The sequence below is a fragment of the Chanodichthys erythropterus genome, chromosome 6 (genome assembly GCF_024489055.1).
Source record: "Chanodichthys erythropterus isolate Z2021 chromosome 6, ASM2448905v1, whole genome shotgun sequence".
In the NCBI taxonomy this organism is placed as follows: Eukaryota; Metazoa; Chordata; class Actinopteri; order Cypriniformes; family Xenocyprididae; genus Chanodichthys; species Chanodichthys erythropterus.
In genome coordinates, this window is record NC_090226.1 from 28843992 (window position 1) to 28858880 (window position 14889).

The following is a 14889-nucleotide window of genomic DNA, read 5'->3' on the forward strand; positions in this document are numbered from 1 at the left end:
GGCTTGGGCCCGCCATCGCTGCTCGCAGCTATATTTTTATTTTGTTTTAACCTGTTAACTATCACTCCCCTTTTTGAGCATCGTCCTTTAATAGTTGAAATTCATGAATGTTTTAGAAGACACACTTATTATTACAGGAGGGAATCACTTCAAAAGTTATGCAAGTTTAGTAGGTTTACTGTAAGGTATACTGAACTAAACATTGTTATTGTATACGCAATATGTATTGTACAAAATATTTGAGTCTAAAAATGATTATCAAAGAAATTTGTATACCGAAGTTGTGTTTTAGATTTTAAGTTGATGATATCAAAAAAATTAAGCCTGCTAAAAGGTTTTAAAGTAACGTTACATTAGCCTGTTAACTGTGTGTTCCAGTAACGGGACACATAGTTAACAGACTAAAACGATAAAAAAAATAAAATAAAAATAAAAAAAAACTTTAGTAACACCACCTAGTCTTTGGCAGTCCTGAGTATTCGTCTCATGTAGTTTATCTTACTGCCACTAGGTGGCAGTGTAAAACAAATAAATATACAGTAGAAAGCATTCATTTCAATACAGTACCAGCTCCTGTAATTTACCTGAGACAGCATAATTTTATTGGAAAAAGAAAAATTATTTATAAATATATAGACTAATTCATATGAAACAAGTGCTTTTTTTGCTTTCAAAATCTAAGATACACATTTATATAATTCCCTTTAATAGTTGGTTCACACCTAAGATTAGTGTGTACAAAAAGACATAAAAGTCCATAAGAAACCTTCATGTTATTGCCATGTCCCCATTCATGTTTTAACATCGGTGTGTTGATCATTCTGCTCATCTAAATCATGATACAGTGGCTCTCGGTTTCTGTACAGACAATAATGCTGTATGATGAACACAACGTCAAAGAATATGGAGAACACGCCCAGTCCAAACTTTGTGGGGTCTCCAAATATAAACTTCCATTTATCTGTCAAGTAAAAATACACATAAATTAAAACAGTTATTTGTGTGCATTTTAACCTTATTAAATGGTTAGTTCACCCAAAAATTAAAATTCTGTCATCAATTACTAATCCTCATGTCATTTCACACCCGTAAGACCTTCGTTCATCTTCAGAACACAAATTAATTTTTCATAAAATCTGATGGCTCGAGATAATTAACACTTCCAATGCCCAGAAAGCTACTAAAGATGTATTTACAACAGTTCATGTGACTTCAGTGGTTCAACCGTAATGTTATGTAGCGACGAGAATAGTTTTTGTGCGCTAAAAAAAATTAAATAAATGACGACTTTATTCAACAATATCTAGTGATGGGCGATTTCAAAACACTGCTTCATGAAGCTTTACGAATCTTTTGTTTCGAATCAGTAATACGGAGCACTTCATAACATTAAGGCTGAACCACTGTAATCGCATGAAGTGTTTTAAATAAATCTTTAGTAGCTTTCTGGGCACTGAAAGTGTTAATTATCTTGCTGGCAATGCAGGCCTTGCTGAGCCATGAAAAATATCTTAATTTGTGTTCCAAAAATGAACGAAGGTCTTACGGGTGTAAAACGACATGAGGGTGAGTAATAAATGACTGAACTTTCATTTTTGGTTGAACTAACCCTTTAAAGCATTTCATTCCAGTATGAAATGAAAGTGTTTGTGTGGTCTTACCATTGTTATAGGCTTGAAGGAACATCTGAATCAAACTGAAACTGCCCCCTGTGAAGTCCAGCAGCACATTCCCGATGCTCCATCCCTCTGTGCTCTGTCTGCGGTAGTTCATATAAGCCTAAAAAATAATTCACAATTATTAAAGTGTAAACTATGCTACATAAAATATATATATATATATATATATATATATATATATATATATATATATATATATATATATATATATATATATATATATATATATATATATATAAATAAATATATTATATTTTAACTTGTTTTCAATAAAGAATATGCTAAAAAAATACTACATATTTTTGAATACTGGAACAAAGCTTTGTGAAAATGTCTAGAATATGTAAACAAACAATCTTTTTTTATAATAATGCAATTGATCCATATTTGAATATAGTATATTATACATATTCCATCAGGCACATGCAGAGATAGACCCTAAGTGGTGCTCAAGCACCAGCCCTTTTGGTTTCTGTCTAGATAAGTGCCTTTTTTACAAGACTTTTTAGGGATGTCGCTTTAATGTATTAATATAATTAATTAGTTATGGGAGAATATGGCCTCATACACACTGTAAGTTTCAGGAGCGACAACCGCACCAAGTCAATGGTGCAGTATTTTTTTTTTTTTTTTTAATTTAAAGTGTGTGTTACTAGTAATATTGCGCATACACAATGCGCAGACACTCTGCTTATTACAAATACAGGGATGTGCAACAGCACACAAACATGCCAAATATTAAAAAAAGTAAGATAAAAATGTCAACATGTCATAATGGATAGTCATTGCATGTAGGGCTGGGCGATATATCGCATGCGATTGTCACGCGCATTTCGTCAGTAAAACCGGTTCCCTGATTCCCGCTATATCGCCATCACCTGCTTTCAAATGAAGCAGCATTTAATAGACAGAACCGTAGATCACTGACAAGCCACGCAATATCACGTTCATATCGCAGATGAATCGCCTTAGATAATGAACGTGATATTGCGCATCTTGTCAGTGAACTACGGCTCTGTCTATTAAATGCTGCTCCATTTGAAAGCAGGTGATGGCGATATAGCGGGAATCAGGGAACCGGTTTTACTGACGAAATGCGTGTGACAAAAGCATTCGATATATCAGCCCGCCCTATACATCATTTTGAGTCGGTTTCAGTGGTTTCCTGTGTACACAGATATTTCTTGAGACAACGTCGTGTTTATGGAATTTTTTTAGAAGGAAAGATCTGATAGGGAAAACTCTGGCTTCGTGTGGATGTGGCCTTTGTTTCCTATAAGTAATATGTGTATGTTTTATCATTTTTTCTTATGAATCAAATTTGACCAAAAAAAGTTATATTATCTAAGATTTTGCCCTAAAATGTCTCACAGAAATGATGTCATACAATCAAATTCTATCGAAATAAAATATATTACACTTCGGCGAACACTTTCTTGAAACATTAGAAGGGTTACTTATTCTGTTTCATTGGAAACTCTCTCAATCTACTGTTACAAGCCACAAGTATAAGCAAGAGTACAATTCCGTTTAAAAAGGGGAAGTGTGAAATCTATGTTTAGCATTGCAGTGAACTGCATCAAAATCTACTGCACTGGCCTATGAATAGCCTTCATCTCTATAGAGATAGTTCACTCAAAAATGTAAAATTCTGTCATAATGGCATTACAAACTGACATTTTTCAACAAATCCACCATGGCTCTCAAATTTCTTTCACGCATGTGAATATTCAAACATGGTGGCTAAAGAGACACGTCATGCCAGGATTGATTCTCATGTTTCTCATGACTGAACAAAACTCACTAAATGTTTTCAACTGAATGCAAGTGTGACTGAGCTTTGACAGCTACAACAGAGGATGAAATGTTGTTTTTGGAGTTTGACAGCCCCAGTTCTCATGCACTTTTGTTTGTGAGGACCAAAAAAAACATGTGATAAACATCTCCTTTTGTACTTCATTGAAAAGTGAAAGTCATTTTGGATTTTTACAAGTCAGTGAGTAAATGATGACAGAATTTTAATTTGTGGGAGCAGCTTTAAAACATGTTTTGTGCTGTTGTGGTGTGAGATAGAGGAGTTGTACCTGAGGGATGTACTTTATAAGTGTGACACCCAGTTTAATGTAAGAGAAATAGTACAGATAATCCAGCCAGGAGATCTTCTGTGCCACCGCAACAAACAGGGAGACAAACGCAAAGGTCCAGCCAATCACTAATAACCCAATGGCCACTTTGGAAACTTTTTGCCCACCTCTCTAAATAAAAAAAAATTAAGAACAGTTTAAGAAGCAATGCGATTTCATTTTCTTTATTGCAATTTTTATTAATACAATACAAAAAAAAAACGTATTTTACTAATTATTACTTTATTTGATATTTATTATTATTATTCGTTCAAAAGTTTGGGGTCAGTAAGATTTTTTTAATGCATTTATTTGAAGAAAAATACAGTAAAAACAGTAACATTCTGAAATTACGGAAGAGGATTAGGGCCAAGCAATAATAAAAAAATAAATCTCGAGATTAAAGTTGTTAAATTTCAAGAAAAAGGTCGAGATAAAATGTTGAGAAAAAGCTCATTAAATTAAGAGAAAAAAGTCATTAAACTACTAGAACAAATTCATTAAATTACGAATTTGTTCTCATAATTTAACAACTTTTTTCCCGTCACTTTTCTGTCATTTCTGAATTGAGTACATCTAAAACATAAATAAATAAAAAACTGACCCCAAACTTTTAAATTAATATGTATTTGTAATATTATTATTATTTATAATATTTACACATTAATGTTTCAATGTTTACCTCATAGATGGCACACTGGCAAATATAGACGAGAGTGAGAACTACTGCATGGAGACTGAAGAAGACATCATTGGCATCGACAGGAATGACACCATTCGGATCTTTCTTCAAGAACTCCTCCTGTAGATGCACCATTTAACATCTCCATTGAAAAACTGCTAGTAAACAATCAGACAATAGCTAAAAGACAGTTTACTGCTTTAGCACAACTAGCACTAAACTTTAAGTGTGTCATTTTTTTTCCAAATAAATTTGACACCCTGAAAGCTGTTAATTGCTTGCACCTGTATATAAGTCACCCAGAATAGGCCAACGTTGAACACACTGTAAGCAATGAATCCAGTCAGGTTGAGAGCGAGGAAATCAAAATTGAGGCCCACCACACTGTATGAAACAAAACACACACGTTATTCATCATGTTTTCATTCCGTCTAAATCTTTAATCTCTAAGTCTCAAAGATAATCTTGTACCTGCGGCGTTTCCAGTTCTCATACGCCTGTGGGTAGAACGACACAGACCAGGCCAGGAAGTAAATCCAGCCAATGATTTGGTTGATGATGAAAAGGACATTGCTTCTGACAATCAAGAATCTGATTCGTGTTTCAAAGCTGGAAAAATAATTCAATATAGGCTTTTATTTGTCACTATTTATCAAAATATCTACTTTGTGTTAAAGTACCCCTATTATGCTTATTGGGATATTACCTTTCATGTAGTGTGTTATATGACTGTTTGTGACTGTAAAAGGTCTGCAAAGTTTCAAAGATCAAAGCGCACGATAAATGGAGTTATGCAGTCATGCCCTTCCAAAGGCCATCGTTACCGTTTGTATCACTAGCTATGTTACACCAAATTTCAGAAAATAAAATCCCTTAATTCGCAAAAAAGTTTTTACGCTTGCGTGAGGTGTTTTTTAAAGAGTTAATGGGAATAATGGGAGATGGAAACACATTTGCCGAATAAATTCGGAAGTAGCGAATATTAAACCCATGTGACTAATCAGCTGTTTCCATTCATGATGTTTTATTACTGTCGGTTACTAGGTTACCCATACCAACGCCATCCACTCAAACAACTTGATGGAAGTGCACCCAATTTGCATTTAGGGTTTTTTTTTTTGTTTTTTTTTTTGCAAACTTTCAAAAGATTTGCAACATGATTGGATGGTGCGCACACAGCAAAATCCCCAGAGGTAAATTAATTCTGCTCAGGGTACATACGGTCCCTTTCTATATAGTGTTAAAGTAACACTGAAGCAGAGTTAAAGTTAATGTAATAATTAAGTGATGATTGACCATTAGTTAGGAACACCTGCTGTTAACAAGCAGAATTACTGAAGTGAAACACAAGAACTACAACTGACTTCCAGCCACAGCCTAAGATGAACTCAATTGAAGATAAAAGACATTAAATCTCTCAAGATCTGATAAAACAACTCCAAAAACTGCATATTATCTCATTAACTTTAACTCTGCTTCAGTGTTATTTTAGCTCTATGTAGAGAGGGACCATGTGTTCTCTGAGTGGACATGATTTTGCTGTGCATTTCATTTCTGGCACACGCTGTAAGCAGTAGACCAATCACAACCGACTGGGCCATCTGACCAATAAGTGCATATGTATATTATGTGAAAATGTAAGTGTTTTTTTGACATTCAATGCATGTAAACCTGTTGTCGGAGACCTCCAAAACAAAATTAGGAACCTCTGAAATACAGCATAATAGGGACGCTTTTAGTTAACATCTCCCCCCCCTCACAAAATACTCAGTATTAAAATATTAAAGAAACTTTTTCATTTCAATTTAAATTAAATTGTATAGAACAAATGTTAATTTCATTAATGAAATCTAAGACAAGATTCTAAGAGATGATGACGAGATAACACCAATGTCATTAAATGTGACTGTAACTATTTCAACATGGAATATCGTTGACGAAAAAGACAAGACTAAAACGTATTTAAAAAGTAAAAACTATACCAAAATTTCTCTTAGAAAAACAAAGTAATAGAAATACTTTAGAAAAACATTAATGTTATTCCGGAATTATTGGAATAACTACTAGGAATTTCACTGTTTTAATTTGAGAGAATTTTCTTGTTTTACCAGTTATCATAATGTAGAGAGTGTGTTAATTTATATGATAAATAGCCATTAATAAATCAGGAAACTATGTTTTAGAATAAACCATGCATTTGAGTTGAAATTCTCTTGATTTGTGCTTATAGATAAAAGTGCAATAGTTTTGATGAAACATCAAAATAAATTTCTCAAATGAAAACAATCATTGTGATTAAAATTTTAACCAAAATAATTTAACCATTATGCACCCTGACGAAATTGTGACTGAAATCGAAATCATTGACTGAAACTAGACAAAAATGCCCAGACATTTAGTCGTGTAAAAACAAAAACAGGGCACGGTAGACCAAATATGATAAAAACTAAAACGTACATCTGGTACAGGACTAAGACTAAAACTAAAAATAAATTTAAAAAACAGCTGACAAATAGAAGACTAATACAGATCACCTACTATCCAGCGCCACACAAACACCAATCTAAAAATTCCCCTGAATTAAGGAACTAAATAAATAGAACTGGTTTTGCAAGCTGCTGATGCAAATGTCTCCTAATCTGGTTATAATCCATCCACTCATGTTGCTTCATACCGTAACTGACAACAAAAAAATAAAAGTATCGGAAAAATGAAAACTTTATAAAGGATGCCCATGTGTTGAACAAAATGTAGGCCTAAGAGTTCTCGAGAAACAATAGGAAGCTGTAGAAGATAACTTGTTTAATTTTCATCCAATACTGTGTTTAATTGGTGACAGATTAAGAGAATTTAGCTTACAACGCACCTTTTTATGCGAGTGTCATTGCTGTAAAGGTAAGCGGTCACCTGACCAACCCCTTTTGCCAGCACTTCAAAAGATACAGATGCGTTTCCTGCTGGCACAACGACCTGTGCGAGATGAAAAACATAGTTCTTTAACATTGCTTAAGTTGACAGGTGTTATATGGGATTCATTTGTTTCAAGTTAATCTGATTATTCATGTATAAACCAGCTCAAAAAAATAATCCTGATACATGATTATTAGATAGACTGCTAGAATGGATAGATTGGATTTGGATGTCATAGACATTGAGATTTTAATACTCACAATTACTTTATGTTATGACTTATAATATGATGCCTGATATAGTCAATCTGAAAATTTAATAAAAAAAAGCTCCAATCCAGACTTTTACATATTCTGTATGAAAGCAGGCATCATAATATAATATAGTAAATTGGCACAGAATACCATGTAAGCTTGTTTATAAAAGTTAAAAGACAACTGTGGCTTCTTATCTCACAATTCTTTTTTTCTCTCACAATTGCAAATTATAACATCCAATTCTGAGGTAAAAAAATTCACCTCACATTTTCTTACAATTGCGAGTATAACTTGCAGTTCTGACTTCATTTCTGAGGGGAAAAAAGGCAGAATTGTGAGATAAAAAGTCACAATTACCTTTTTTTTTTTTTTTTTTTTATTCAGTGGGAGAAACAAGCTTCTATAGAAAACAGTATTTATCTTGAACAAGGACAAAAATAAACAATAAATGATTAACTTCTAAATAATTTACTAGTTCCTATCAGAGTGAATTGTAATAACAAACATAGTCTTTGTATTCAACATCAAATTTTGAATATGATTAAAACAGAAGGGTCATTTGTATTCAAATACGATAGAAAAAAGTGCACATACCTCATCAGGCAGTTGAATTATTGAAGAGACATTTTTTGATGTAAATGTGATATTGAAATAAACTGTTACAGATGTGTTCAACGATGAACTGATAATATAAACACATGACAAGACAAAATTAAATGATTTCCCAAAACGTGACAGAAGAGTGAATTCACAAATCATGACTTTCAGTCATACCTTAGTGTAAAGTTGATGTTTTCTGAGGATTTTTCCTGTAGATTCACTGTTGCTGGCGCTTTGATGGTCACTTCTGCATCTGTAAATATAGTAATATTAACTTCTCCTTCTCTTTTTCTTGTGTAATATCTTCATTTTGTATTTAAACCATTATACTCACCACCAAACGCCGTGTGCGCACAGACAGACAGCGTTAGGAGAGACAATAACACAGTATGCATCATCTTGACATTGCATTTAAAATCTTACACGAGTGTACTTATTACTGTTCAGTCATGCGCTCTCTTTAAATGTAAAGCGAAAATAAATTAAGCACGTCCAGTAGTGTTTAAAAGACACAACTCAGATTAACTACATTTAATCAACCGTCAGTCGATAAGTTAATCATACAGTACATATAAAACAGTGAGCGCAGACTCTACCACAGGAGGAAGCTGATGTTTATTAGTCTGTAGTTCCGCGTGCGACATATTAGATCACATGACACGGGTCAGCTGACTGTGGGTCACCTCGCCTCGTGAAGTGCACCAAAGAAGCGAGCCGACACTCAATAGAACGTTCCATTGGAACACCGGCGCCCAGCAGCCGCCCTGCGTTTCCGCCATTTTGGGGTGAAAGCGAGTCGTCAGTCCACTAGTTTCTATGAAAATATCAGCTGCTTTGTAAAAAAACGTACATTAAAACTGAAATCCAACCTGATTGATGACAACACAGAATAAAATACTATCACTAGTGATCATCCTTTTTACAGTTTATTTTACACACTTTGTGTTTAAGTCTTACACTTTTTTCACAAAACCTTTGCTCTCTAAAAACTCAGTAAGTTTGGGTTAAAATTCTTTAAAAGGCTTATAAACACTGAATTATTACCAACATATGAAATTAAATTAAGGACATGCATCAGAAAAATTGGGAATGTTGGACAATATATGAGTATAACAGCTTGTTTTTGCAGTGTTGTCTAATGTCCGTTAAAGCAAAAGTGTCCAAAAGTGGGAATTATGTGATAACGGACACAGCAATGCATCATGTATTATAAGATCATTATGTTTGTAGTGTGATTCATTAAAATGTACAATATTTAAATTTACACCTAGTGATACTATTATTACTATTACTCCACTAGATCTGAAATATATTGATCTCTGCAAACATGATCTTAAATTTATTATTAATTTACTATGAATAAATGTGTGAAGTTGCATAAAATGTAAATACTCAATAAAGTAGGCTAACTACGTTACCTCAGATGGATGAATGGTTGGATTCCACAACTGGTAAAATAAAACATAATATAAGACAATACAACATTTACTGTAGGATCATACAATTTACTGGTGACTTAATTTAAAAAACTGTTCTATTGCACTTCTGATTTGGCAGTGAAATTCGGCGATTTTGGGTGCGTAAGATGTGAATGATTCAATGGTCCAGTTAGTATTTTCACCCCATAATGGCGGCCGCGCTACTGGAGCGCCATCTAGTGGCTGTTACCCAAAAAGTATCAAAGTGTGGCCTCTTGGGTTCTAAGCTCTTTGACCGCACAGATGAAAGTGTCCAAAATCTCTGCGTGTGTGTACAGATTTCCACAGTTTGCATGGATAAAAATAGGACCTCTTTATTTTCGGTTCTTCATCTTAATGAAAAGTCATTTTGTGTAGAGTAGCTGGAACAACTTTATGCGCTTGTTGTTTGTCGCACAGATTTTGTAGACATTTTAGTGTCCTCTGAATGGAACATAGGCTGCTGTTGATACTGCCTGAAAGTGACAGTACCTCAGGGATGACGTATTTTGTAGGGACAAACCAACCGTCTCCATTGTATTGCGTGAGGCTGCCTCCTTGTCATTTATGAATTATAACAAAAAACAGAACAATGCCTTAAAGCTGCTGTGTGACAAGGTGTACAGAAAACAAGCTAAAAAAAACCCAGAAGTTTTTATAATCTGTCGACCCAAAAAACTAGCGTTTAAGGGCTGAAGTGAAATAAATGCAATATTTGTCTAATACACAGATGTTTCAGAGACATTTTCAGTTAATACTTTCTGTACTGCTTACAGCGTCTGTTTTTACAAGAATACAATTCAATAAAGTTATAAGATATAAAATATAGATATAAAAATGACATAATATAACATCACGACTACATGAAAAGAGCTTTAACTGTTATAAAAATACAGATTTGTGAGCATTAGTGGAACTGAAGGTGTGAGAATAACCACAAAACACACTTGATCGTTGTCATGCGGTGAATCCGGCCAATCGTGGAACAGCTCGTCATCAGAGCCCGTGCAGCTGCTCTTGAAAAACTGCGCTGGCTGACTCAGCCGGCTGCTCCCGGGTACTTTCATGCCATACATCACAGTCACATGGCGTTGTCTCAAGTCGGACCAAATTTCTAACCGGCATGCATTGCTTCAAGTCAGCCACTGATTGGTCTGCAGCACTGCATCAAGTCGAACAAGACTAAAGCATAACGGCTAACTTGGATTACATCTGCCTTGATAACCAATCACATTACAAACTTAATGTCACTGAATTTCATCCAGAGTTGTGCAACAACAGTCAACAACAACAACATCCCTGTTTGCGGATTCCATAGAAATGAAGGAGAAGTGCTGTAAACTGAATCATATCTGCACAAGTGTCCGTGACTTCTCTTTAAGAGCAAACGTGGACTATCAATTTATTAAATGATAAGTAAAGAAAAAAAAAGAAATATATATATATATATATATATATATATATATATATATATATATATATATATATATACCTTTTCTCTTCTTTTTTATTTTCTTTCTTTCCATTTTCTCTTTCCTTCTTCCTTCTTCCCTTTCCCAGAGCTGTAAACTATATCCTATCTGCCAGACCTGTGTCCTTTAGAAAACTAAATAAATGTGTACTAATGTCATTTGATGTTTTTTCCAGTATTCCCTTAAGTGAATTCCCTTGAACCCCAGTCTTCTTATGCCTTCTTTCATCTTTATCCTTTTCTTCTCATACTTCTGACATTCAAATATCACAGTTTCAATACTATTGCAAAATTCACATCTTCCTGATAAATGCTTACCTATAATATATAAGTACTTATTTAACCCACAGTGTCCAACCCTATAAAACCTAGTAAAAATGATTTCTTCCCTTTGTTTCTTTCCATTAACCCTCCCTGTCCCAACCTTTTATTGTATACTGTATAAATGTCTCCCTTTTTTCCATAATTTTCCTCCAGATTTGAGCCTTAGCTTCTGCTTTACTTATTGAAATTTATATTTCAGTAGCTTCCTTTTTACTGGCTTGTTTTGCCAAACCATCTACCATTTTGTTTCCTTTAACCCCTACATGTGCTGGAACCCATGTAAACTTTATCCTCATCCCCATCTGACAAATCCTTGTGTGACATTCTAATACCTCATATATGTCCTGCCTTGATTGTGACCTGAATGATTGCAAACTCTTTAGAACTGCACTAGAGTCTGAACAAATTACAACTTTATCTGGTTTAACTTCTACCCACTGCAATGCCAACCAAATACCCACCACTGTAAATATGGATAAATGATCAGACAGTCTCTTCTGTACCTTGATCCCCAGTTTGTCCAGATTGAGGATCCTTAGATCTATCTGTGTAAATATCCAGCAAATAAATATCATCTCATTGACCACTGTTCTACCAGTCCTACCTTACTTACTGTATATTTTATGTTCCTTCCCCTTTTCCACAAGGCCCCATCATCCACAAATAATCTTCCAATCCCAGGCTCACATCCGAAAAAAACATAATTTATCATAATAGTAAAAAGCAAGGGACTAATTACACTACCATGAGGGGTCCCATTTTCTACAAGATATCTATGAGATATTTATTTCCCAATTCTCATATATAGAGCACCCATACAGGAAATCATAAGATCTTATTTAATCAACAACCCCTCCTTACACATCATATTGCATGCTTTCTCAACATCTAGGGAGTCTGCCACCACTGTTTCGCTATTACAGTTTTTCTCGATTGCTTAAACACTATAACAAGGCTTTTGAACTAAAATTTCAAAACCATAACGCCATATATCAAACAGCATACCCATTTCCCTAAACTATAAACACTATTCCCCTGTTTTGACACATGAATCAGATTTGTTGAACTGTCAATGCAAAACTCTAGTCACAAATCCCTTCATTTCGCATTGCCTACACCATGTTGTCATTTAGAAAGCACTAGCATTCAATATTGTTCATCTCATTATTGTTATTCATTATTCATTATTATTATTTCAATATTGTTCATATTCTTCAATAGAGAGATAAAAGAGCCCGAGTCAGTTCATTCAGTTTTGGAACAATGGATCCAGAGAGACGTGATTGAAAAGGTCGAGGACACCAGAGAGGCAGAGGATGAGCAAGAGAGGAGTGGAGTAAGAGGTGAAGGAAGAGGAGGATGAGGGGCAAGGAGACAAGGAGTCTCAGATGAAATTTGTGCTACTAGTTGACCATGTCCTTGTCGATGCTATGACTATGAGGGAGGCTGGGCAATAAGTTCAGCTAAACTTACAGTTTTGTGCTAACACACAATTTTTCAAACTAGTCTGGTTTTATCAAAACACTTAACACAATTCACAAAACCACACACCCAAACTGCAAAATACCTCATATATCCTGCAAAATGAAGCACTGCAACCGAAACTACACAGAGCATTATCAAAATCAAACTTTTGCATGAAATGGCACACACTTCATTCATATTACCAGATTTTTGCCTAACCACCTACACACTGTTGGGCATAATGAAAAGCACCCCCATCTTTAGTATGCTTTGCCATAATACTAAAATATGGATCAGATTGTTCACATGCACAGAAATATTTGCAGATACACAATAATTAGGCAGCATCTTGCCGCACAGCCGGGTCTGGCCACAACGCCTCGTCAACATCACAGGCAATATCTTCCCTTGCCAGACATCGAGGGAAGAAGCGCCTTGAGTGCCTTATCCATCCCTGAATTGCACCCACATCAATCTCATCACATGCCTCTTCCATGGCCTGCACAAGAGGCATGCGCACAAAGGGCTGCCGGTCGTATACCTTCCACCGCCATGCCGAAAAGAATTCTTCTATGGGGTTCAGAAATGGTGAGTATGGTGGGAGGTATTGCACGAGAAATGTTGGGTGGTCAGCAAACCAGTTTTGGACTGGGGCTGCACGATGAAAGCTCACGTTGTCCCATACTACAACGTACCGGTTTCTTTGATGGTCTGCATCATTCATACGCTCTGGTGGTATGAGAATGTTGTGAAGTCTGTCCAGAAATGTGAGAATATGGGCTGTGTTGTATGGTCCAAGTTTGGCATGACGGTGGAGGACACCATGCATATTGGAGATGGCAGCGCACATTGTGATGTTCCCACCACGTTGGCCAGGAACATCTATAATGGCTCTGTGGCCAATGAGGTTTCTCCCTCTTCTTCTGGTCTTTGCTAGGTTGAACCCAGCCTCATCTATAAAGATGAACTCATGTGGGATTGCATGAGCATCCATTTCCAGTACTCCCTGAAAACAAAGAACAAAAAAAAAAAAAAAAATCACTCAATATGGTGTTATCCAGTACACTGGGAAACAATGTTGTGTGTAGTGTACTGCAGTCAATATAGTACTTACATCCACATATGCTCGTCTGAACTCTTTGTTTCTTTGAGAGTTTCTCTCAAACGGCACCTTATAAAGTTGTTTCATTCTGATTTGGTTTCGCTTGAGAATGCGAGCCAATGTGGACAGACTAACTCGTTGAATGTTGTTGAATAAGGTGTTGTCTTGGATGATGTGGCTTTGAATTTCTCGTAATCTGATTTCATTATTTTCCAAAACCAAGTTTACAATGGCAGCTTCCTGTACCCCGGTGAACATTTGGCCCCTTCCTCCACCATGGTGTCGTCTCTCAGTCCTTTAGAAAAAATAAAATAAAAATATATATAGGGCTTGGACAATGCAGCCTAAATATTTTCCCCCAAAGTAGAGTACATTGTACAGGAAACTTGTACATTTCATGAATGGCTGATGTCATACACTAAGTAAACAGGTGTCACCCAACTGATACACTATGACATGGGGTATACTACATGTGTACTACATGAAATTTTGGTTACATACCTGTTCTCCAGTCTAAAGGTCCGGATGACAGAGGCGACAGTAAAACGGCTCAAGTTTGGCTGCACTCTCTGTCCAGCCTCACGCATTGTCAACCCATGGTTGATGACATGATCTACTAAGGTTGCTCTGATTTCATTTGAAAGTGTTTGTCTTCTTTGGCCATGAACTCCTCTACCTGCTCTACCCCTACCTCTCACTCTTCCTCCCCCTCTTATTCTCAACCTCCCTCTTCCTCTTCCTCTTCCTCTTCCTCTCTCTGCAATGTCTTCCATTGTTGTTGTAAAAAAAAAAAAGGTTCTCACCTGTGGTCTTTTCATAG

The 14889-nt window shown here is 35.5% G+C and overlaps 2 protein-coding genes across 2 annotated transcripts; both read right to left on the reverse strand.

Annotated features, from left to right (window-relative positions):
- Positions 1-215: 215 nt before the first annotated feature.
- ctns (cystinosin, lysosomal cystine transporter) lies at positions 216-8905 on the reverse strand. Its single transcript, XM_067387442.1, has 10 exons — positions 8586-8905; positions 8426-8504; positions 8246-8333; positions 7351-7454; positions 4956-5093; positions 4769-4868; positions 4485-4604; positions 3764-3934; positions 1662-1779; positions 216-961 (listed from the first exon to the last, which is right to left on the reverse strand). The coding sequence occupies exons 1-10, from the start codon at positions 8647-8649 to the stop codon at positions 792-794; spliced, it is 1152 nt and encodes a 383-aa protein (XP_067243543.1). The 5' UTR covers positions 8650-8905; the 3' UTR covers positions 216-791.
- A 4398-nt stretch (positions 8906-13303) lies between these two features.
- On the reverse strand, positions 13304-14195 carry LOC137021196 (uncharacterized). Its single transcript, XM_067387443.1, has 2 exons — positions 14082-14195; positions 13304-13973 (listed from the first exon to the last, which is right to left on the reverse strand). The coding sequence occupies exons 1-2, from the start codon at positions 14154-14156 to the stop codon at positions 13305-13307; spliced, it is 744 nt and encodes a 247-aa protein (XP_067243544.1). The 5' UTR covers positions 14157-14195; the 3' UTR covers position 13304.
- Between the last annotated feature and the right edge of the window lie 694 nt (positions 14196-14889).